Genomic DNA, 25,594 nt, shown 5'->3' on the forward strand with positions numbered 1-25,594 from the left:
AGAGTTCCTAGGGTATAGTTGGGGAAGAGACACTAAGGTATAGTATAGCTCTCTCCCTGTCGGGCACATTGAGTGCAAGTTTAGTGCCATTGCAAGCACCCTTGTGCCAATGGTGCATGAGTGGCTGCCTTACAGGCAAAAATGCTTTTGTGCAGGAAGGGACACCTTCTTGCACAAAAACAATCCCCAGAGGCATTTTTCTTTCCCTATGTGTGCTGCGGAATGCAGCACAGGTAGAAAGAGGGAAACACAAGGAGAAATAAGCATATTTTTCCTTGTTACAACTGACCTGGGAAGGAGGAGCATTTTAATGCATTTCCAGGTTTATTACTCTGAGTAAATCTAGAATACACCAAAATCCATGGGCAAATGTGTGGGAGTCGCCACTCTCCACCCGTGGAACATCTTCCATGGGCAGAACAGCACAATGCTGCCTTGTGTTGCTCCAGATTTACTAAGCGATACAGAGGCACACGAGGGGGCTTTTTGTGGCTTAGTAGATCTCACTGAAGCCAGTGCATTGCCTTGCGTCACCTTGCATGTAGCTATGGCAACACAGGGCTTCGTATATCAGGTACTAAGCTAGAAGTATATGTAGTGCTGCTGTAATATAGGTAGCAGTAGATGTTCTAGAGCATAGGCAGTGGTAGAGTACACGCGTATAAGAAGGGGCACATTTACTATGGTATATGTAGAAGTAGAGATCTTTGGATTTAAGGTTAAAATAATTGGGTAAATTAAAAAAAAACTGAGTTGAAAGAGAGGGTTTTTAGTATAGGAAGATGGAAGAGAAAAGACGGTAATCATGCTCCTCTTCAAACAAGACCAAAAGAGGATAGATATGACTTAGAAAGAATGGTCAACACATAGTCCCATTATAAAATGGAAAAAAGTGACTCTGCATTTTAGGATTTTTGTTCAGAATTATCAGAATTACAGGCTTTCAACAGGGTGATTCACCATTTGAATGACATTCATATGGAAAATATTGAGGATAGAGGTATGTGCAGAACGCTTCCACAGAACAGTGGTCTTTTGGTTACCTTTTCTCTAGAATCACATTTATCCTATGTTATACCCCAGAAATTGTTTTGCTAATAGCCTTTTATGATGATTCTATGAACAACTCTAAGTAATGTATGAAAACATAAAAATATAATGGGATGTCTAACAATACATTCCCTAATTTATTTTATGAACTATGTCTAAAAGAGTGACACTTCTGATGTTTGTAAGATATGTGCATTCAAAACATGATCTGAGGTCAACCATATTAAACCTTCTTTACAGCTGAGTTTGAGCTTGCCAAATTTTCACAATGGTGTTGTGCGCCAGCACTGCCACTTTTTTTTATTTCTTAGGTAAGGAGCAACATGTCCTTTTCCTACTCTGCCCAACTACCCTCATTTCAGAACCTACTCTCGCTAGCAAATGATCAAATTATGAAGATGTTGGGATATCCATGGAAAAGAATAGGAAACATTGACCTCTGCAGAGAAATTAGGAATATTTTAGCCCTGTTTTCCCATGATTGCCTGACAAAGGAACTCCTTCTCTGATTACAGTGCTATAATGGAAACCTATGTTTTTAACACAAAACATTTCCTTACAGTGGGAGTTAAACATAAGTGCAACTCATACTTTCACACATAATAAATAAATTATGTTTAAGTACATTGAAATGGTGCAGTCATGTATATAGTTCCATTATGATGATTTTCTATGTTTAATAATGCTTGATTGACAACACATAATAATCTTGTCATTTTATATACACATTTTTCGTACTGCCTCTTTACAGACAACCAACAGACAACAGGTCCTTTTCGCTATATTTTGTTATATTGAAAAAAAATGCTGAATATGCTTTCTCTCCTGTAATTTACAATATACAGCATGAACAAATGTATCTTTCATCTGGTCAATATCCTTCCAATAGCATACAACATTGTACAGTGTTTAAAAGTTCAAAACACATAAAATAAATATAATGAACTATCTCTTCTGGTGTTCAAAAGCAAAAACAAGCTCAAATTGCTAATAAAAGGTCCACATGAATTGATATAAAGAATAAAGACAATTGTTTAAAAGTAATAGCCATAGAGGTCGTAGAGTGTGGTAAGAATCTTTCATTAGGTGGTATGGTCCATCATGCTCGCCATATCTGTGGTTTTGTTGGCCAAAAGTCCAAAACCTGCACTTGTGTTTAAAAGAAGGGGGACACATCTATTTTTGATGTATTGATCCTTGATGAACAGTGAGGAATCTGCCACCACTACAGTAAAGGTGCTACCAGGTTGTGCTTATATTTAGTTGAACATTTCATATGTGTCTTCAAGGAGTTATCTCTATCTTATTTTAGAGTAAGAATGTTATGCAACTGGGCTTGCTTGCTTTAGAGATGTTTTGGAAACATCAGTGTGCATGGTAGACATAGCGATGGTCTCGTAGTCATCCTCCCGGGACCTAAAGTCACAAAAATTAAAGAAAAACTGCAAATCTCTCTGAAAGTTCTTGTTGAGAAATCCATAGAAGATAGGGTTGACACAAGTTGAGACCATGGCTGTGAGATGGCACATCAAAAACAAAACATTGTGGCTGCAGACGGAAATAAGCTCATGATTCCAGTCAAAGACCAAATTGAAAATGTTGAGCGGCAACCAGCAGACTGCGAATGCAACCACTATAGAAATAAGCATGAAATTGATTCTTTTAGTTTCATTGCACCTGTACTTATTGTCCCTCATTTTGTCCATCATGTTGTTTCTTCTTTTTAATCGTATGTATATCTGAAAGAGAAAAACAGTATTGATAAGTATGTTTAACCTAAAATAGGAATGTAATTGAGAAGTAACAAATAAAGAGCCTTTTTAATATGCTTTTGAACACTTTCAAAAATGTATTTTCTATGTGGCACTCTTTGCCTAGTAAATAATGCTATGGGAAATCTGGATTCAGATTAGGACATCCCTTCCCAATAGCTTAACGTAAGATCCAATGTTTGATTATATACATTGGTAGATGGGTAATGTTGGACTGGGCCCTTTTTAGCAGGGTCACTCTAAATTTTTCCCTTCTGTTGCTGAACCCCTCTTTGTTGGCATTTGGACTCTTTCTTTAACACTTTTTCCTTGTGATTCAGTAGTTAAGTGCTTATGTTCTTGCTCTTAAATATAGCTACACCTGATTGACTGTCTGGATTCCATCCATCACGGTCGCTCCCACAGCTCTCCTCTCGATCCACAGAAGCCCTGTGCTAGCTGCCTACCTTGTCTGCCAGAATTCCAGCTGACTGTCGTCCTGCTACAGCGCATACATCGTGTCTCTGCGCCTGGTATCGTTTTTGCCCGCATTTCATTTCCGAAATTATTTCACCAAGTTTGAGCGCTTGTTAGCGTTAGAGCGCGCATTGCTACATTAGATATTCAATCTATTGTCTAATGCGGCGATTGTGTTTGTAGGCGAAGCGTCTCCTTAGTTACTTAGTAACTAGATTATTTAAGTGAAGCTTCGGCTGTGCCCCACTTTCGATTTCACTCTAGGCGGCCATTTCGACTTGTTGGTTGTTTTCACCCGTGTCTCCTCCCAGACCCCGCCTCCCTGCTGACCCTCCCACGCTCCGCCCCCTCCTCTCACCATTTATGGCCAATGTCCCCACGCGCAGCGTCCACGCGCTACGGCCACGCCGAAGGTGCGCCAAAGGTAAGCCCGTCTACGCCCGTCCGCGCCTGGACCGCGCCCAGCGCCAGAGCCCCTGGTCCTCGTAATGTCCATCCCTCCCGCATTACCTACGATGCTGCCTCCCTCCTAGCCCTTAACCCCGGTCGCGCCCCCAACTGCGTCCAAGCCGCCCCTGGACGCACCCATGGCCCATTCTTCTGCTTCTCCTGCAAATTTAGCGGCACCGACATCATCTCCGCTACGACCACAACACAGATCCCCGACCCCAACCACCTAGAATGCATCCTTCTCAACACCCGCTCGGTCCACAGGCACGCCATTGACCTTTGGAACCTACTAGACACCATCTCTCCTGACGTCGCCTTCCTAACGGAAACATGGATGAACGCCTCCTCAGCCCCTGACATCGCCATCGCTATCCCGGATGACTATAAGATCACACGCAAGGACCGCACCGACCATACAGGAGGTGGAATCGCTATCGTCCATAAGAAATCAATCCGCATCTCAACCAGCTCTGACGCCAACCCCGCTAACTCCGAACACCTTCACTTCCAGATCCACACCGACCCCAAGACCACGCTCAGAGGCACCCTCCTCTACAGACCACCAGGACCACGCGCAAAATTCAGTGAAGACATCACGGACTTCATCACCCCACACGCGCTCCCCTCCAAAGACTACATCCTTCTGGGAGACCTCAACTTCCACCTTGAAAAGATCAACGACCGCAACACCGCCACCCTCTTGGACAACCTCGCCAACCTCGGACTTAAACAACTGGTCACTTCCCCCACCCACATCGCAGGCCACACTCTCGACCCCATCTTCACCTCCAGCAACCAAGTCTCATTCAGCCACACTACGGATCTCCTCTGGACTGACCACAGCTGCGTTCACTTCACCTACAACAAACCAAAACCCACCACCCACCTCCAACCAACTCTACAAAGAAACTGGAACAAAATCACCACAGAGCAGATCTCCACATCGCTCCTTCAAACCTCCCCAGCCCTCTCTTCTAACGCCAACGAAGCCGCCTCCAACCTCACCCTTTGGTTATCCAACACTGCCGACACCTTAGCACCACTGAAAAAACGTCAACGCAAACTTGGCATCAAGAAGGCCTCATGGTTCAACGATGACCTCAAGAAGTCCAAGAAACTGTGCCGCTCCCTTGAAAAGGCCTGGAAAAAAGACCCATCCACCAGCAACAAGGACGCCTTCAAAAGCGCCATCCGTACTCACCACCAACTGATCCGAAAAGCCAAGAAAACAGCATTCAAGGATCGACTTGACAACAACGCCCACAACAGCAAGGAACTTTTCAACATCGTCAAGGAATTTTCCAACCCCTCGGCCAACTCCAACGACATCACCCCCTCTCAAACCCTCTGCGATTCCCTAGCCTCTTTTTTCCACAACAAAATTGCTGACATCCACAACAGCTTTGACAACCAACCCGGAAGCCAACCCACCCCACCATCAGCTGACCATCTTCCCCCCGTCAACACCCTTAACGCCTGGAACCCAATCTCCACTGAGGACACCATCCGCCTGATGAATTCCATCCACTCTGGATCCCCCACAGACCCATGCCCTCACCACATCTTCAACAAAGCAGACTCCGTCATAGCTCCGCACCTCCGAGACGTCATCAACTGCTCCTTCAATTCCGCTACCTTCCCAGAAGACTGGAAACACGCTGAACTCACCGCCCTTCTGAAAAAACCAACAGCAGACCCCACCGAACTCAAAAACTACCGCCCCATCTCGCTTCTTCCATTCCCGGCCAAAGTCATCGAGAAAGCTGTCAACAACCAGCTCGCCGCCTTCCTCGAAGCCAACAAATCACTCGACCCCTCTCAATCTGGCTTCCGAGCCAAACACAGCACCGAGACCGCCCTAATCGCAGCAACAGACGACATTCGAACTCTACTGGACAATGGAGACACAGTCGCCCTCATCCTCCTCGACCTCTCTGCAGCCTTCGACACAGTCTGCCACAGCACCCTTTTACAACGCCTCAAAAACATCGGAATCCAAGGAAAGGCACTGGAATGGATCACCTCGTTCCTCACCGGAAGAACCCAGAGAGTCCGTCTCCCACCATTCAAATCCGAGGCCTCTGAAATCATCTGCGGCGTACCACAAGGATCCTCACTCAGTCCCACCCTCTTCAACGTATACATGAGCCCCCTCGCGGCCATCGCCCGCCAACACAACCTCAACATCATCTCTTACGCGGATGACACTCAACTGATCCTATCTCTCACCAAGGACCCCAGCACCGCCAAAACTAACCTACACGAAGGAATGAAAGAAGTCGCCGAATGGATGAAACAAAGCCGTCTGAAACTGAACTCAGACAAAACAGAAGTCCTCATCTTAGGTAAATCCCCCTCTGCATGGGACGACTCCTGGTGGCCGGAAGCCCTCGGAAATGCACCCATCCCGACAGACCACGCACGGAACCTTGGCGTCATCCTGGACTCTTCACTCTCAATGAACAGACAAGTCAGCGCCGTATCCTCTTCCTGCTTTAACATTCTTCGCATGCTCAGAAAAACATTTCGCTGGATCCCCTCCGAAACAAGGAAAACAGTCACCCACGCTCTAGTCACGAGCCGACTGGACTACGGAAACACCCTCTACGCAGGCACCACCGCTAAACTCCAGAAGAAACTACAACGAATCCAAAACGCCTCAGCCCGGCTCATATTAGACATCCCACGCAACGAACACATCTCTGGTCACCTTAAAGACCTCCACTGGCTACCAGTCAATAAGAGGATTACTTTCCGACTGCTTACCCACGCACACAAATCACTCTACGACATCGGACCAGATTGCCTCAACTCTCGACTGTCCTTCTACACCCCCTCCCGCCAACTTCGCTCTTCCAGCCAAGCCTTCGCCACTGTACCTCGCATCAACAAGTCCACCATGGGAGGCAGATCCTTCTCATACCTGGCTGCCATAACATGGAACTCCCTCCCCGCTTACCTTCGCCTCACCCAGAATCACCTAGCTTTCAGAAAGCAGCTTAAAACGTGGATATTTGACAAATAATCCTCCTCCCCTTCCTAAGCGCCTTGAAACCCTCTGGGTATGTAGTGCGCTATATAAATGTCTTGACTTGACTTGACTTGAATTGGTACATTTAATTTGCATATAACTACCTAGGGCCTGTAAATTATATGCTACTAGTGGACTACAGAACTCATTGTGCCACACACTAAAGTACCCTTGTAAAACACATATGTCCTAGACTTGCCACTGCAGCCTGTGGTGCAGTTTTAAACAACCATTTCGACCCGGTAAAATAAACCTCTTGTAGGGCGAACACATTTTTATTATTACTCATAAGTCACCTCCAAGAAAGGTCCTAAAAGGCTCAGTTGGCAAGATGAATGGTATTTATAAATATGGATTTGTGTTACATGTTCTGATAGAGAATCCCCAAAAGTTGTTTTTCGATGTAGCAAGGCTAGCTCTCCAACACTGGGTTAGCGTATTACACTTAGAGAGTGAGAACTTCAGTTTGGGAATACATAGAGATGTGCTTCTTCCACTCATTTGAATTGTAATTTATAATCCTCTTTAATGGTAATGATTTTAAGTTACTATTCTGAAAATGCCACTTTTAGAAAGTTGTCATTTTCTGCCTAAATTAAATGTGCCTTTATGCTAGTGTCCAGAGTCACATGAATATAAATGGCTCTCCTGTGGTATGTGGTGCATTTTTTACAGATAAGGGGAAAAATGGCCTGGGGTAGCAGGAGTGGATTTCCTGCTGGGCGGCTGGGTAGATGTCCCCTGCCTTGGTTACACTACTAAGGACCCAGGCTGCAGCACACACAAAGTAACCTGACACAAGACCATTCCTTGCTGGTATCACCCCAGACAGTCTAGAGCAAACCCCAGTGGAATAACAGACCAGAACTAGTTGAGAGTAGGCCAGGAATAGCCCTCAACACAAAGTCTGGCACTAGCTATAAATGTGGCACCTTTAGAACCTCTCATTTAAACACTGCTGGTCCTGTGGAAGATTAAGAAGAAGGACTTCCCTGCTGTCTGATGAAGTGAGGCTTAGACTGCTTGCCTTGAACCCAGGATCCACAGACGTAACTGCAAGGGTCAGTTCACTGACCACCTGTCTGAGCTATGGGGTCACAACAAGCTTTCAGATGCCTCCCTGCAACTGCACAGCTGAGCAGCACCCCCTGGACATGCATGGGCCCAGCTTCTGGCCTCTGCTGGAATGAGTCCTGATCTACAAAAGGTGCCAACCAGGTGTTGGAGCCCTAGACTGGCATCAGACTGGAAGCCTTCTCTTTAAGCCTAGAGAAATCTGCACTCCAGGTGAAAATTCAGATGTTTGGCGCTTAGACTTTGAGAAGGTAAACTCTTAACTGGAACAAACCACATCCCTGGATCTGAACCATGCTCCATCATGGTCGGGTTGAAATTGTGGCTTTGAGCCACTCTCTCTTGACCAAACCTTGTGTTTCTTTTTTTGTGGGGAGTTTTATAGAGCATGAACTTGACCCAAAGGTATCAGAGCGCATTACATGTGCACCACTTGAATCACAGATGAATACATGCATATATTTGTTAGGCACCGGGAGATTAAGTGATTTTCCCAGAATCACAGGATGTTAAGCATTCCTACCAAACCTCGAGAATGGTTCCCCAGCTTCGAGGTCGAGCACTCTAGCTTGGTACAATTTTTACATGAAACTTAAAAAACTCATAACACTGGTTCTACTGCTTTTATGGCAAGTTACTGGATAGTTAAACACAGGTTCATTTAGTAAATCTTGTGGCTCACCATAACATGGATTTTGTTTATTTGAATGGCACTTTAAACGGCGATAATGACCTTGATAATATGCTCTATGAATTCCAATCGAAGCACATTTTAGAGCTTCCACCTTTGTAATAACATTTTGAAAAATCATTTAGCAAAGCTCAAACATTTATGAAAATACATACACACACATGAACACATCATACCTTGTAAGCACACATTTATTTTCAACAAGACATGCTTACACATTGTGTCTTATTGCTGCTAAGACTATGTTATTTCAAATTCTATCTCTCAGCCTTCAACTCTTCAAGGGCTTCTTTTTAGGCAGTCACCAGTATGCTCTTTGTCAAAATAACTATTCCCCCTTCCAAGTTGTTTGTAAAAATGCAGCCTCTTTTTGTATGTTTTCAAGGCTATTCACAATTGTATTCCCTGGTTTCTGCTTTCATCATGTCCATTAAACATGATTGCACACCTTTGTCCTTTTCTGTGAATCCTCTCACAGCTCTCCCATTGATTAAACAAGATTTAGAGGTTTAGTCCTTTCTTAGCTCCCTATAATTGTCCTTCCCAGATGATACATGTCCAATCAGGACTCTAAAATCTTTGTGTACAGTTGATACACCTGCTTATACCTTCATCCTCAACATCTGTTTATCTTGTACTGTCCCTTCTGGATTGATGAAAGCAGCTGTGAAACAAGGACTTCACCTCCTAGACTCCCTGTTCCTGTGTTGCATCATCGTCGTGCACAAAGGCGCTTAAATTATTGGCGTGGGTCCCGCTCCACAGGAAGCCTGCATAGCACAAGTAGACAACACTGGGTAGAATTCTAAAATAATGGTGCGGGACATGCGTGGGTGGCACCCAGGCCAAGGTGGGCCCGTCCTGTGCCCGGCAGTGTCCGGAGGAGACTGGGCTATGCACCCTGTCTTATATCTCTACTATAGTTCCATCTCAGATGTGGTGAGTGGGAATTTTATTTTTCTTATCCTGTAGCCTTTTTGAAGTGGTTTTCAGTGAAAGTTTCCAATTGTTATCGATATGCACCTGATCCTTTAAGCACAGCCAGTACTGTTGTGAAATCGAGTTCAATCAGTATGGGGAAGAGGAATGCGGATCCTGCCAATGGGACCAATAAAAGACCAAGAGCTAGCAAGACCATCTGTCTTTTTAAATCAGGCAGTGGGGGTAGTATCAGATGAGGTCTCTTGTGCTGAGTTACAGTTTGCAGTCAATCATCAAGTTACTGTTTTAGTTAGAGACACAGAAGGTGAGGGGGCTGTTGGTCCCACCGCTGTCTCTACTACCTCCCCCTTGTGCCTTCTTCTTCCTGTGAAGGTTTAACCTCTAATCTTCCAAACACTGAGGCACACCTTACTAATGATAATGTTCCTACCAACAAGCATTTTGATGATATCAAAGATTGGGTGCCTGACGCAAAACATCAAACTCAGAACAATTACATTTTAATAAATAAACCAAGAATTCTGAAATTGGAGCTAGGAAGGCCTCAGTGAAATCTGCACACAAAACCAATTCTTGAAGTCCCACCTCTCCAGGGCAGGATAAAACTGACAGTTACCTTGCAGGAATATTTGGCAATCTGAAACACAAGATTCTTTCAGCCCTTGATTCTTTTGGCACCCGTATTACTACACTGGAGCAGTTAGTGGGAAATCTTAAAGGGTCTGCGGATAACATTCAATTATGTATTACATACCAGCTCTGTAACCCACCTGAGCACAAGCATCTGTATCACCACAACACAATATGACATTTCTACAAGTTGTCCAAAGGGCTCCTTGGATCGCAGTGTACCCCCTCTCCCCCAGGCTACTTATAAGGCCCCATAATGTTTACATGTTGAAATTTGTTCCCACCATCCAATTACTTTATCCTCAATAAATTGAAATGCTGTTCATTAGTCAGCTTCTGTTTCTGTTCGGCCGCCCTGCTTGAGTGACCATTCCAACCCTACACGGGCAGCCTCCCACATATCACAAAAAGTTTCCTCTGAAGATCATTTTTGTAATCACACCATTCAGTTGCCCCCAGCAGTCACCCCCTACATTCTTATAATGGTGGACGTTCCTCCTTTAAGGAAGAATCCACAGTAATACTACAATCAACTCAAGAGGAAAGTAGTTCTTTGGCTGGCAACTAGGGTGAATACATACCAGCCTTTATTCCAGACCCTGGCAGAGGAGATTATTATGGTTCGTAGGGTGGGTTGGATTGGTCCTTCCCAGAAGATGTTTTTGGGTGACTGTATAACAGTTCAGTTTAATAATGCAGCTTGAGCTGGCTTTATTTTACACACATTGGTGGGAAAAGGCACTTCAACAGACCGAATATCATTACTCCATGTGGTTTCTTCTATTCAACGCATATCTCTGATGTATCTGGTAGGAGAGGCATGTGCTTGAAGCAAAAAAGGCTGAGTGATGGATTGGTCAATCATCCATGCCACAGTAGTACTGCAACTATTCAACTTAGTAACTGTTTTTCACTTCTGAGCCAGCTGGAAGATCCTGATTGACTGGACCCTTCCCCCAATGTAGACGATCCAGGTATGGCGCCTGAGATCTATAGTCTTGGGACACTTAGAGTTATCAGTTGGAACATAGCTGGGACCTCAAGCAAGCTAACAGATGTCGGATGGCTGAGCATGATGACAAACTGACAATATTTGTTTGCAGGAAATGAGGGATGTTAAGGGTTGTTTACATTTGGATGGTTTTACCTCATACGTAGTACCAGACACCCTTTCATCCAGCGGGCTTGGTAGCGGCAGCTTAACCACTTTAGTAAACTTGGGCCTCAGTTGTAAAGTAGTTGTTTTTAAATTTTACTCGAAGACTGTTTTGTGTACCCTTTTATCTTTCACTATTAAGTGTAGTTTTCTTCTTATTAATTTTTACAATGCAGCCACATTTAAGAATAAACTGCATGCTGTTACTAGTATTAAAACCTTTATAGAAGACTTGTATCAATCTGAACCTCCATTCACTGTGATCATGTTAGCTGGGGATTTTAATCTGCATCCATGTTATTCCTGTCTCAAGAATAATAGTTCTATAATAGATTTTATCTTCATTTTATTTTTTTGCTTATCCTTAGTTCTCTTAGAATTTAAAGTAAAAAGCCACAATTTAAGTTATCATAATACCTTGACGGCTGTTTTCCTATGGGACAAAAATCTATTGGCATAGTATGTTTATATTAGGAGCCAACCTCTCCAACTGATCAGGGATGAAGATTGTGGTTGGCCTCTATTGTCCCCTCAGATTTTGTTCATAATTTAGTTTCCATCTGCCAAGCTGATTTCCATTTGTGTCTTTCAGTCCTTAAATCACTCATTCCCTATTTTAAAGATCTCTATCAATAGCCAAATTACATTGTCTGATCCACTGAAACATGTTTATTGTATTCGTATCAGATATGACCAACCTTTCTCAAATGCACAATTTGTAATTATTTTCTTATATTGGCTCTAAGACTAGCAATGCCCGCATTGTCTAGAGTGTTACCCCCTACCATTATATGACCCATACCCCCTATAGTTTTGGTTTCGTTGAGCCCCAGCCCCCAAATATCTTATAATATGGAACAACTTCTATCCTGACCTTGTCTATGAGTCATGATTTAGCACTTTCCTTTTCTCAAGATCATACTTTATGTTTTGTTATTGTTTATTTTCTTGATTATAAATTTTCAAAGCATCCAACAGTCACCTGAATCTGGTAGGTGTCTGACATAATATTGCCATATCATGTGTGTAGGCAAGTAAAGAGGCAGGGGGTCATCATTTTTTGGGTGAGTGTACCATGTTTATCCATCTACACTTGCGTCCATCTATCTGTGTATAGCACACACATTTGGAAAATTATAAAGTCTTGTTCAAATTCCATCTATTCTACTTTCCTGCATTGCTTAGGTCTGTCGACTTTATCATAGTTTGTGCTGTAATAAATTAAACAATAGTACAGCCTCTGATGGGTGGACAAAGATGTTGATGGATTCAAATGCACATTTGAAGCATTCAAATGCAAATCAAAGCAATTATCTGCACTTGTCTCACCCTTCATAATGCCAGGTTGATTGAATGGAATCTCTGTTCAATTCTGCCTTCCACATTCTGCAAGAGGGTTTCTTGTGAAGAGTTTATTCTGTTCATCTACTAGGCGCATCAGTGGACAGTTATTTGTTATTGCTGGTCGTTTTCTATTGGAAGTTGCGAGGAGGTAGTTATAGTTAGGCCCATGTTTCCTTAGGAAAAGCATTTTTTGACTTGCCTATAACGTTGGCTTCGTTTGAACAATCTTCATGACATTTCCTCAAAAATGTCAAGGTATCTTCTGGTTGTCATGAAAAGTTTGGGGTGATCCATGCAGTGGGGACTGAGAATTTGGGGCACGAAATAAGGGTGCGTTTGTAATGTTAATTCCCATAGGAACCTTTAGCCACAGCCCGAACCACTAAACAGACTTACACCAAATTTGGCAGGGAGGTTAATGTTGGTTCAAGGAACTGTCTTTTGCTTATTTGGTTTAAATCTCTTCAGTAGCGTTTGAGAAATGTAAGCGCAAATTTATAGTGATATCTCTAGCTGTGTATACTTTGCGACAGTTTTGTGAGTAATCACAAGTGCACGTGCCATTGGAATGCTCTGATTGGCTGGATGTAACCTGAACATAAAAGTTATGGCTGCCATTTTATCTATCAGGAATGGTTCCTGGGGTTGAAAATTTGTGTGACAGCCCACATAATGGGTCAAAGTAGAGGTACTCTTACCCCATGTTCGAGAATTAGGGGTGTTAGTGACACAAGTTATGTGTCCAAAATTGATTTTTTGAACCACACACTGTATTTGTGACAACGCCAGGACGGCCAGCACAGGCCCCCGTGTAGCATTGCAGGGACGTCATGACTAGCGACAATGTCGCAAATATTGGTGGGAATAATACAAAAAATCAGTGAATCATTAATACACGCATTTTGATTAAATGTTTTTATGAAGGTATTTATATAGTGAGTTAGGTACTGTGATGGTTAGAAATAATTATATAGTTGTAATTTTTTTGTGTGATTGTGGCTATTGATTGCATGCTTTTTCTTTTTGCCTTCACAACAGTAACTGCGGGGATCACGATGACCAACGTCCTCGCGAACTCCGGCCTCCCCGTCGAAGCAGAAAATTGTTTTTAGAGATGGTTTTTCCAGAAATACACTAGGAAAACATAAGTGTACAGTAATAAACTCCTAGTGTGTAGAATACTGTCATATGTGTGCAAATATGTGTTTTCACTTAATGAAAAAGGCATGATCGACGCGGTTAACAACGTCATAGCGACGTTCCGGATAACCACGGAAAAATAGGTCTGAAAGATGGTTTTTAAAGAAACTTAGTAGAAAAATATGAGTTTAAACATGCTTTGAAGGAAGTATGTATATTGAAATTGAAATTGAAATTGAAAGGCTCTTATATAGCGCATGGCTACTCGGAAGCATCCCAGCGCTTGATGTTAAATAGAAGGGTGATGCAGAAGTTGAAAGATGGAGAAGGCTATTTTATGGCCTAGGAAGCAATGCTGTTTTTAGCTGTTTTCGGAACACCAGCAGGCTGGGTTCTAAGCGAAGTGATAGCGGTAGGGCATTCCACAGCTTTGCTGCATTTCGGGAGAAAAGGCGGTCCCCAGATCGGGCTTTGTTGGTCCTGGGTGTTATAAGGAGATTTTGTTGGTTAGAGCGAAGGTGCCTGGATGGAATGTATGGTCTGATCATATCCTTCAGAATGGGGGGGCCGTTCCCATAGAGAGTTTTATGGACCAGACAGAGAGTTTTAAAATGGATTCGCTCTTTTATTGGGAGCCAATGTAAGGCCCTTAATGCGGGGGCTGCGGTGGTACGGCGACTGGTTCCAGTGAGTAGCCTTGCTGCGGAATTTTGAGCCATCTGCAGTTGCCGGATGACTGAGGTGGGGGCTCCTAAGTAGAGAGCATTCCCATAGTCCAGCCTTGACAAGATAAGGGACTGGACTATGGTTTTCTTCGCAGTTTTAGGTAGCTGGGGAAGAATTTTACGAATGGTTTTTATTAGACCGAAGCACGTGGCCACTGTCTTTTTTGCCTGAGTTTTAAAAGAAAGCTCCGTATCGAGCCAAAACCCAAGGCTTTTCATCTCCGTTTTGGGGGTAGGTCCGGGTCCCATGCAGGAGGGCCACATAGAGGGGGTGTTAAAGTTGGCCTTTCTTCCGAGCAACATCAGCTCGGTTTTTCCTCCATTCAGTTTTAGATGGGAGGCATCCATCCATTCTGCTACTTCACCCAGGCAGCTACAAAGGTTGTTCTGAGGGGAGTCTGTCTGGGTGAGGGAGACTACTAGCTGGGTGTCATCAGCGTAGCTCACCAGTTGGATTCCAAAGGGGGCTACTACCTCTGCCAAGGGGGCCATGTACACATTAAACAGTGTGGGGCTAAGGGAGGAGCCCTGTGGTACCCCACACTGTAATGGTATTGGTAGGGAGCAGTTGGTATCTGAGAAGACCTTGAAGAATCTATTGCTAGGAAAAGATTCAAGCCATTCAAGAGCTTTACCTGTGACTCCAATTCTTTCTAGACGGGCAAGAAGGACACGGTGATTAACCGTGTCAAAGGCGGCGCTGAGGTCCAGGAGGATAATGGCCGCGCTGCCACCTGCGTCCAGAATCCTCCTGGATACCTCAACCACCCTCAACAAGGCTGTTTCAGTTCCCTGTCATTTTCGGAAACCTGTTTGTGTGGGATGTAGCAGGTTTTGAGACTCCAAATAGGATGCCAGTTGTTTATTGACCCACTTTTCCGCAAGCTTGCTGATACCGGGGAGGAGGGAAATGGGGCGGTAATTAGAGAAGTCGTCAGGGTTAAGATTTGGTTTTTTTAACAGGGCCTTTACCATGGCTAATTTCCAATCTTGAGGTACTATCCCGGAGTCCAAGGAGGTGTTGACAAGATCAATGATGTTTCTACTAACATGGGGGAGGGCCAATTTCAGAATAGACATAGGGGCAGGGTCAAGAGGGGAACCACTCTTTATGGAATTGAAAAGGGGGGGGAAAAGGTCATCCCTGAGAGGGTGAAAAAATGCTAGATGAGGTGAGGTAGAATTGATATCATCCCTCAATGGAGGGTTGAGCTCTACTACTGGGGGTGGGGGAAGGGAGAGTAGAATTTTTTCAATCTTCGTGGCAAAGAAGTTTGCTAGTTCGTTGCAACGAGCACCAGATTCTTCAGGTGAAAGTTCAGATGTAGGGGGATCAAGGGCCTTAATCAACGTTTTTACTATTCTAAACATTTCTCTCGGAGCGTTGGTAGAGTTCTCAACTTTTTCAGCATAGAAAGTGGATTTGGCTGCGTTGAGTGCCATCTTATATTTCTTAATTGTGAGTTTGTATTTAATTTTTTTTCTCCTCGTCAAAAAGTTTCCGCCATTGTCTTTCTTCTCGTTTGCACTCCTGTTTAAGGAGTCTCAGCTCTGAGTTGAGCCAGGGCTGTTTGTTCGGACCTTTTTTCTTAGAGATGCGTGTTTTAGGAAGCACACTGTCTAATGATTGTTCTATCCATTGATTAAAATCTGTGTTGGCCTTGTCGATATTTTGATTGTTTATAGGTTCGTTCTGCTTCAGCGAGTCTATCCAATCACTGGGCTCTAACTTTGTCCATCGCCTGCCTAGAGTTTTATGAAGGGGTTGATTAGTACAAGGTCTGTTAATTTTCCATAAGAATGGTACTACTATGTGGTCTGACCAAGGGATAGAATAAGGTGCGGATGTAGACAAGTTCGCGACATTGGAGAATATTGGGTCTAAAAGGTTGCCTTTAGAGTGAGTAGGGTGTTGAACAATCAAGTTGAGTTGGCATGCGGCTAGGTCTTTGATTAATTCCATAGCAATAGTGTCCAAAGGGTTGTTAAAATGGAGATTCAAGTCTCCTAACACTATAAAATTAGATACCATAGTGGCTGAGTCCAGAATAGTTTCGATTAGTCCTTCAATAAATTGGCCAACCTGGCCGGGGGGACGATAGATTAAGAGACCGGAGATTGAAAGTTCTGGAGAATAGGAGATGGAGAATAGTGTGCTCTCACAATCTAGGATAGTCGTGTTAGTCAGGCGACAGGTTAGATGTTCCCTATATAAAATGGCGATCCCTCCGCCAACTTTAATTTCTCGATCTCTATGTTGGATTAGGTATCCAGCAGGTAGGGCCTGGGTAATGTCGGGACCGGAGGACGGGCCATGCCACGTTTCTGTTAGAAACAAAACGTCCACGTTTAGATCTTCGATCAATAGAGCTATATCTGTGGAGTGCTTTGGTAAGGAACGGCAATTAACTAGTGCCATCTTTAGAGCAGTGTCTACTGTCTTATTGTTTTGTACTGGCGTGGTTTTAATAATGGCCTCAGTGGTACTGAAAGGGCAGTTATTACAGGAGGGGGGACCGAGACCAAGGTCAATCGAATGGCTGCAAGGAGATGGGAGAATCCTATTGAGCGTAAGTAAATGCGAGCGGGAGTATGTTATAGGGCATGGGGTATAGATATCAAGAGTCTTGGGCCCTAAGCCCGACTGTGCGCGAACGGGCGCAAACGGGCATGACTCTGGCACGACTCCGGCGCAGGTCCGGCACGTCCGCTGTACGCGTCCGCTGCGCGGAGTCATGACCGTTCGTTTATATAGCGCTGTTAGAGCGCGCGATTGGCCTGGCCCACACCTAATATGGCCGCCAAGTTCTATTCCCAGCCCTCGGCGTCGATACTCAGCCGAGGGCGGTCCTGGTAAGGGAGGGGCACAGAGCGCTAGGAGCGCTAAGGAGTCTCGATTCTATAGCGCTTTTTGGTCAAGCGCTGGGCAACACGCTAGGGAATGCAGACTTTAAAAAAGATTTTGCAATCAAATACAATTTTACAAAGTTAAAATACACTTCCTAGGGTTTACAAAACAAAGGTTAAAGAAAGAGACCTCCCGGCTTCCGCCTCAGGAGGGGAAAGGGTCCTTCTAGTATTAATCACTGGAGGTTTGTTCTTACTTCCATTTTATAGCGCTGTTAGAGCGCGCGATTGGCCTGGCCCACACCTAATATGGCCGCCAAGTTCTATTCCCAGCCCTCGGCGTCAATACTCAGCCGAGGGCGGTCCTGGTAAGGGAGGGGCACAGAGCGCTAGGAGCGCTAAGGAGTCTCGATTCTATAGCGCTTTTTGGTCAAGCGCTGGGCAACACGCTAGGGAATGCAGACTTTAAAAAAGATTTTGCAATCAAATACAATTTTACAAAGTTAAAATACACTTCCTAGGGTTTACAAAACAAAGGTTAAAGAAAGAGACCTCCCGGCTTCTGCCTCAGGAGGGGAAAGGGTCCTTCTAGTATTAATCACTGGAGGTTTGTTCTTACTTCCGTTTTATAGCGCTGTTAGAGCGCGCGATTGGCCTGGCCCACACCTAATATGGCCGCCAAGTTCTATTCCCAGCCCTCGGCGTCGATACTCAGCCGAGGGCGGTCCTGGTAAGGGAGGGGCAGGGAGCGCTAGGAGCGCTAAGGAGTCTCGATTCTATAGCGCTTTTTGGTCAAGTGCTGGGCAACACGCTAGGGAATGCAGACTTTAAAAAAGATTTTGCAATCAAATACAATTTTACAAAGTTAAAATACACTTCCTAGGGTTTACAAAAAAAAAGGTTAAAGAAAGAGACCTCCCGGCTTCCGCCTCAGGAGGGGAAAGGGTCCTTCTAGTATTAATCACTGGAGGTTTGTTCTTACTTCCGTTTTATAGCGCTCTTAGAGCGCGCAATTGGCCTGGCCCACACCTAATATGGCCGCCAAGTTCTATTCCCAGCCCTCGGCGTCGATACTCAGCCAAGGGCGGTCCTGGTAAGGGAGGGGCACAGAGCGCTAGGAGCGCTAAGGAGTCTCGATTCTATAGCGCTTTTTGGTCAAGCGCTGGGCAACACGCTAGGGAATGCAGACTTTAAAAGAGATTTTGCAATCAAATACAATTTTACAAAGTTAAAATACACTTCCTAGGGTTTACAAAACAAAGGTTAAAGAAAGAGACGTCCCGGCTTCCGCCTCAGGAGGGGAAAGGGTCCTTCTAGTATTAATCCATTAATATAGTAATATGTATGGTACAATGTTAAGAATGGATATTTTTTCATATTAATATTATTTTTTTATGTGTTTTTGCCCATTGCATGTCTGGTTTTGTTTTCCATGTCCATGGGGATTATAACGTCGTTGTGAAGATTTTCAAAAACATGAGGAAAAATACCCTTTAGAAACAAACTTCACAATATTTCGGGCATGAGGTTTGCTCTGACATGAGCTGTTGTATTGGTTGTGTGGATATGGCTGCTATACATAAGACAAGATGCAGAGTTTCATCTCATTTAAAAACACTCTCTTGCCTTCATCTGTAAAGTGCACTCCAGCATTTCAATAAATTCCATGCATGTCAAAATGCAGATTGTTGTTATAGATATAGCCCATGCAATGGTTGTTGAGGAATGCAGAAACAATTCTATTACCATGTTTCCTAGCTTTGTCGATCTGTGGACAGAATTTACTTGACCACTTCCATTTCTGTCTGTGTCATTTATTACAGTACAGCAAGACTGTGTGAGGGAAAAGTGACATCAGTTCTTCAAAGGTATCCTTCATTAGGATTTCCAGCCCGACCCCACTTAGTGTGCCTAGGTCATTTCCACCACAGTGCACAATCACATGGTGAGGTGCTAGACAATCTACAATGGTTTTAACCAAATTCATTGTTAAAATAAACCACTATGTTATTAAACAGCTAGACTCAAATTTGATGTAAAATAAATCTGTATATGTGTTTTTACAGTTTGTTATTTGCCTACCAATGTCATTGCGACCTCTGGTGTTACCATCAACAAGGAAAATGCGCTTTTGATGTTGTTTTTCGACAAATGAATACAATGGGGAAAGTCAAATTAATATCTTCTAAACAACTTGACTGAAACTTTAGGTAAAGTATGTCTATAAATGTGTTTTACACTTTATCAAAAACAAGAGGTATTTGCTGTGTGTTCTTAGCAATGTACTCATAGAATCATACAGGCACTACCTATGTAATCATACAATCACCAACGCACTACTCATGCACTTATGTAATTACCTAGACATTACACACTTGATCAATTGATATTAACTTTATTTCGGTATGATGAAACATAAAATTGCACACTGCCAAGACATTTTTGAATACATAAAAACTTAATAAATCCAATCGCATTTCATGCCAGTATACATTTATTAATTGATTTCCAACATAGCACATGAAAACAAAGGGGATAGTCAAATTACTATCTTTCTAAACAACTTGACTGAAACTTTAGGTAAAGTATGTGTAAACATGTGTTTTACACTTTGTCAAAACCAAGAGGTATTTGCTATGTTTTCTTAGCAATTGTACTCATAGTATCATACAGGCACTACCTATGCAATCATACAATCACCAATGCACTACTCATGCACTTATGTAATTACCTAGACATTACGCACTTGATCGATCAATATTAACTTTATTTCGGTTCAATGAACCATAAAATTGGACACTGCTAAGACAAGTTTTTTTTTTTTTTTTGGTGTAAAACTTTTATTGACAGTCATCATCTAAGTAACAACAGTGCATATATACAATAAGCATGATGCAAGATAAGTGAGTAGCACATACTTTTACACAGCTATTCAGCCGACAACCTTCCGGTCCGGCAGCACATGGTGAGGATGATATCGCAAATCTTTCAGGATACAGTTTTCGGAGTCATGAAGTTTTACTTTTTAAGTCCATTTTTATAATGTTCTTTTTTATAAAAGTAAAAATCAAACCAAACGTAATGGCTCATTCGTAATAAATAGATATGAAACAGTGTGGAAAAAGAGTTGCTAGTAGAACATGCCGACCCCCAACCCCCAGGCCATCCCCCCCCACCCCCACGCACACTGTGAGCTGAAGTGTCAATGATAAAATCATATTTCTAATCCCACCCCGTGGTATCCTACAGGTTAAGCACTTATTTCCTCCTCATCATCTGAGTCTTCGTCTTCATCTTCCTGCAGCGGTTCGCAAAGATCCCCTCTGTACCTATTCCACGCCTCCCACACCTTATTCCATTTCTTTGGGTTCGCTCTGAGTTTGTAAACAGTTCTTTCAGTTAGCATCAATTTATCCATGGTCTTGCACCACAGTGCCAAAGTAGGTATCTCCGCCACCCCCCATCTCTGCGCCACATCGCGCTTTGCCACCATTGTACCAATTGTGACCCATTGCTGTTGTCGGAGGTTAAGATCAGTGCCTTCCCATATATTCAGGAGACAGAGGCGCGGTTCAGGCAGAAGGGAGGTATCAAGGGCCTGTGAGATAGTGCGCATGACCTGTTGCCAATATCTGGCGATGAAAGGGCATCCCCAAAGCGTATGTAACAATGTGCCGTCCTCCCCACACCCCCTGAGACAGTGAGGGGAATCAGCCCTGTGCATTTTGTGTAAGGTGGTCCTTGTATAGTACACTCTGTGCAGCACTTTTAACTGTATGAGTCTAAACCTGGCCGACACCCCAGCCTCCCTCGGGGACGCCATAGCAGCATTCCAGTCCGTCTCATCCATAGCTCCCAACTCATCCTCCCACTTTTCTCCTAATGTCTGTAGGGGGTCTGGAAGATTGTTCAACAGTTTGCGGTATGTGAGTGAGATGGCCCGAGATTGTAAAAAATCTGTAAGAAGCCGGTCTTCCAGGGGCGAGGACTCCGGGACCGTAGTACCTGGTTCCAACACCGCCAGAAGAGCGTGTCTGATTTGGATATACCTGTATGTTTCATTGGGGCCTAGGGCATATTGCTGCCGAAGCTGCTCGAAGGGGATCACTCCTGCGGATGACCAGAGATCCCCCACCGTAGAAATGCCTATATTGTCCCACTGGGTGAACCCCTTACTGGTCCTAAGGCAGCCTAGTTTCTTGGTATCCCAAAGCGGGGTAAGCTTCGTGATGATTCCCTTCCACTGTAGCCTGGTGAGCGCCTTGTACCATAGGGTGACTGTATGTTTAGTAGGGCCAATCAAGTCCTTGAGGAGGCATGGGTTGCATAGGGGGGCCAGAAGACTTTGTGTTCCCAGTTGGGCCCTGTCAGCCAGATATGCCGGATTTTGCGATGCATGGAGCCACTGGTTGAGTACCTTAAGTTGAGACGCCCAGTAGTAAAGCTGTATGTACGGTAATGCTATTCCTCCATCGTACCAACCACGGTTAAGCTTGAGGTGAGCTATTCTCGGAGGACGCTCACCCCATAACAAGGTGGTGATAATTGCGGTGACTCTCCGAAAGTAGGAGGGCGGGACTGCATCTGGGGTATTCTCCAAAACGTACAGGAGGCGAGGAAGCGCCATCATTTTAAACAGGGCCGCGCGGCCCAGGAGCGTGAGCGGCAGGGATGACCAATGTCGTGCGTCTGCTTTTAGGCGGAGGAGGGGAGGCGCCAGGTTCCGGTCGTAAAATACGGCTGGATCGTTGGTGACATGGATGCCTAAGTACTTGAAGGAGACATCGGTTAACACCAAGGGACAGTGATCGGGGAGGACTGGCCAGGGGCCCTTCAAAACATAAAGGACCGATTTCGCCCAGTTGATCGTATAGCCAGAGGCCGAGCCATGTTTGTCACAGAGTGCCAATAATATCGGAACATTCGACTCGGGGGCAGACAAGTAGACTAACATATCATCGGCATATAATGATATTCTATCTTCCCAGTCCTCCGTCCATTTAATACCCTTCAGTAGGGGTGTCTTTCTGATAACAATCGCGAGAGGCTCAAGGACCAATGCGAACAATAAAGGGGATAAGGGGCAGCCCTGGCGGGTCCCACGAGCTAGAGAAATTGCTCGCGAGATGTGGCCATTGGCCGCCACGTGGGCTACTGGGTCCGTGTAGAGTAGGCGGACCCATGATAGAAACTTCGGCCCGAAGCCCATCCGAGTCAGAACTGCGAACAGGTATTCCCACTCCACCATGTCGAAAGCCATTCTGGCATCCAGTGACAAAATGGCCGCCGGTTCTGCCAGGGAGTGTGCTCGTGCCAGTGCGCCATGCACTCTACGGAGATTTAATGCCGTACTCCTGTGTGGCATAAAGCCGGATTGGTCAGGGTGGATAAGCTGGGAGAGATATGGAGTCAATCTATTAGCAATCAATTTTGCTAAGATCTTCGCCTCTGCATTGATGAGCGAGATTGGGCGATATGACGTGCAGTCCTCTGGGGATTTGCCAGGCTTAGGGATAGCCACTATCGTCGCTAAGCGTTGGTCCAGAGGCAGTGTTCCGGTCTCACGGCAGTTCTCAAACATGGCCAGCATAGGCGGGCCCAGTGTGTCTGACATCGTTTGAAACCATTCGATTGGTATCCCATTGGGGCCCATTGCTCTGCCTGTGTGTAGTGCGCCTGTCGCCGTACGGAGTTCCTCTATCGTGAGGTCCGCTTCTAACTCGATCCTTGCCTCTGGTGTCAATGTCTCTAATTCTACATCTCGGAGTGCTAACTCTGCCTTCTCAGCCGAGACTATCGCTTCTGGGGTATACACCCCTTGGAAATGGTCTGCTAAGAGGTCAACAATTTTAGGAGGGAGCGTGTGACATATCCCTCCCTGGTCCCGCAACTGTAGAATGTGCCTGCCCCCGTCCCGTTTCTTGTCCAACCAGGCCAGTAATTTGTTGGCTTTGTCGCCCACATCATAAACTCTGCATGCAGTCGACTCTATATGCTCTAACACCCGTCGATGGAGAAAGTCGTCGTGTCGTTGTTGACTTAGAGTCAGCGCGTGTCGAGTGTCGTCCGACGGCGCGGTCATGTGCGTCACATTAGCCTGCTCCAGCTGCAGTTCCAGTTCTACCAGTTCTTGTTTTTGTTTACGTTTATGATCGGTTATGGACGCGATTGCCTGGCCCCTCAGTACCGTCTTGTATGCCTACCATAGTATTGTCGGTGAGGACACCGATCCGGAGTTCTCCTGGAAATAGTGCTTAGTGGCGGTTTTGAGGGATTTTCGGACCGTAGGGATTTTAAGATAACCGGGGTAGATGGGATAGAGTCGTCTGCGAGCCCTGTCCGCACAGGATAATGTAGCGATCAAGGGGGAGTGGTCTGATATACCTCGTGGCGCAATCTGTACATCGGCAAAAGTGAGTCTTCCACCCCCCAATGTGAGAAAATAATCAATGCGAGACAGGCAGTCATGGGTGGATGAATAGTATGAGTAGTGGCGGTCAGTAGGGTGAAGCTGTCTCCAGATGTCGACCAGACCCTGTGCCTCTAAAAAGTCCCTGAATTTCGTCGGGCCAGCGGGGTGGGAGCGAGCCGGGAACCTATCCGTTTCAGTATTGGCCAGTGCATTGGCAAGTCTCCACCCACCAACAGGTCCCCCTCCGGAAGCTCCAAGAGGAATCTACCTAGGTCCGGGAGTGCCGATGAGTGTAGCGCTGGTGGGATGTACACAGACACCACATTAATGGGCACGCCCTCCCACTGCCCACAGACCGCCGCGAAGCAGCCATGTTTGTCCGCTTTCGTGGAGTGATGTATAAAGCGTGACGTTCTTTTCACCCAGACACCCGTCCCCCGGGACCCTGAAGTGAAGTCCGAGTGTAAGCCCCCACTAAGTGCGTTTCCTGAAGGAGGGCGACATCACAGTTCAGTCTCTTAATACACTGTAAGACCAGCCCCCTCTTTACCTTATCACCTAACCCCCGGACATTCCATGACATTACTTGTAGCGGTGGCACAGCCCCCAGCCCAGTGTCAGGCGTTACAGCAGTAGGTCGTGGGAGATCCGCCATTTTGTAATCGGGCGTTCAAGATGGTGTCCCGTAAGGTATGACGGAGCCATAGTGATCAAGGAGTGTCCCATCCCTATACAATTATTCACACGTTTGTGCCATGGCAATGTTTGAGGATCAGAGGTGCCATACCCGGTGCCAGGAATACGGTCATGTGTAACCACTAGCAGTTTCAAAATGGTAAATAGAGCCGAACAGTTCAAACAAGCAAACAAAGTTAACCCCCCCGTTCCCAACACCCCCACCCACCCTGCTTCCCTGCTACACGGACTCCAAACTGCCCGCCACCCCAATTTAGCAGAGTGCTTAAACCCACCCCATAAAAAATACACAGTTACTTGCTCGTTGGGGGTGAGGAGCACTCCGGAATTAGCAACCCCTCATACCCTCCACGGAGGCCCTCGGCCCAGTGTCCTTGGCGGTTCCAGCCACAGTCCCGAACATCAATGACACATAGATTTGTTCATGATTCTACCTCCTGATTTAGGTCAGCCTCGTCCCTTATCGGTGAGCTTCTGCCACTGTTCGTACCAGCGTCACCACCATCATTACGGTTAGGTTGTTGTGTACCATTCTTAGTCCGGCCAGGGCGGCGAGAGTGGGAGGTAGGACGCCAACCATCTAGCCATTCTCGTGCAGTTCCAGGGTCGTCAAAAAACCACTTTCTATTCTCCGGCACCACCCGGAGCCTTGCTGGGAAGATCATGGAGTAAGGGAGTTCACGTTTTCTAAGTTCCTTTTTAATATCCAAGAATGTTTTTCGCCGCCTGGCCACCTCCGCCGTGTAATCCGGGAAAAATGCCACAGTTGAGTTAAGGATTTTCACCGGTGGCGAGATTCGTGCCGCCTGGAGGATGACGTCCCGGTCGCGGTAGTTGAACAGTCTTGCTAGGATCGGCCTAGGCGAGGCCCCTGGTTTAGGTTGACCCCCCGGGACCCTGTGGGCGCGCTCCACGGAAAAGAAGGTTGACAGGCCTTTGGGTTGAAGATGAGTTTTAATGAGGTCCTCCACGTATAAATCCATCGCTCTCACGCCTTCAGTCTCCGGAACGCCAAGAATGCGCACATTATTCCACCTGGAACGCCCCTCCTGATCGTCGAGTTTGTCCTTAAGGAGCTTGTTTTCCGCCATGACCGCCTCCATGGCCGTCTGTAGTTCCGAGACATCCTCCACCAGCGACTTCGTAACAAGCTCTAGCGAGCCTAATTTTTCGGCCAT

The 25,594-nt window shown here is 45.3% G+C and overlaps 1 protein-coding gene across 1 annotated transcript in view; it reads right to left on the reverse strand.

Moving 5' to 3' along the window:
• Window positions 1–1,697: 1,697 nt before the first annotated feature.
• The window catches only part of NPY1R (neuropeptide Y receptor Y1), a 198,493-nt gene continuing 174,596 nt past the window's right edge, over window positions 1,698–25,594 (reverse strand). Inside the window, exon 3 of the mRNA XM_086962386.1 lies at window positions 1,698–2,789. Coding sequence (XP_086818512.1) covers window positions 2,373–2,789 — 417 coding nt within the window. The 3' untranslated portion in view covers window positions 1,698–2,372. The remainder of the gene's footprint in view (window positions 2,790–25,594) is intronic.

Source organism: Lissotriton vulgaris, chromosome 3_1 (assembly GCF_964263255.1).
Source record: "Lissotriton vulgaris chromosome 3_1, aLisVul1.2, whole genome shotgun sequence".
Lineage (NCBI taxonomy): Eukaryota > Metazoa > Chordata > Amphibia > Caudata > Salamandridae > Lissotriton > Lissotriton vulgaris.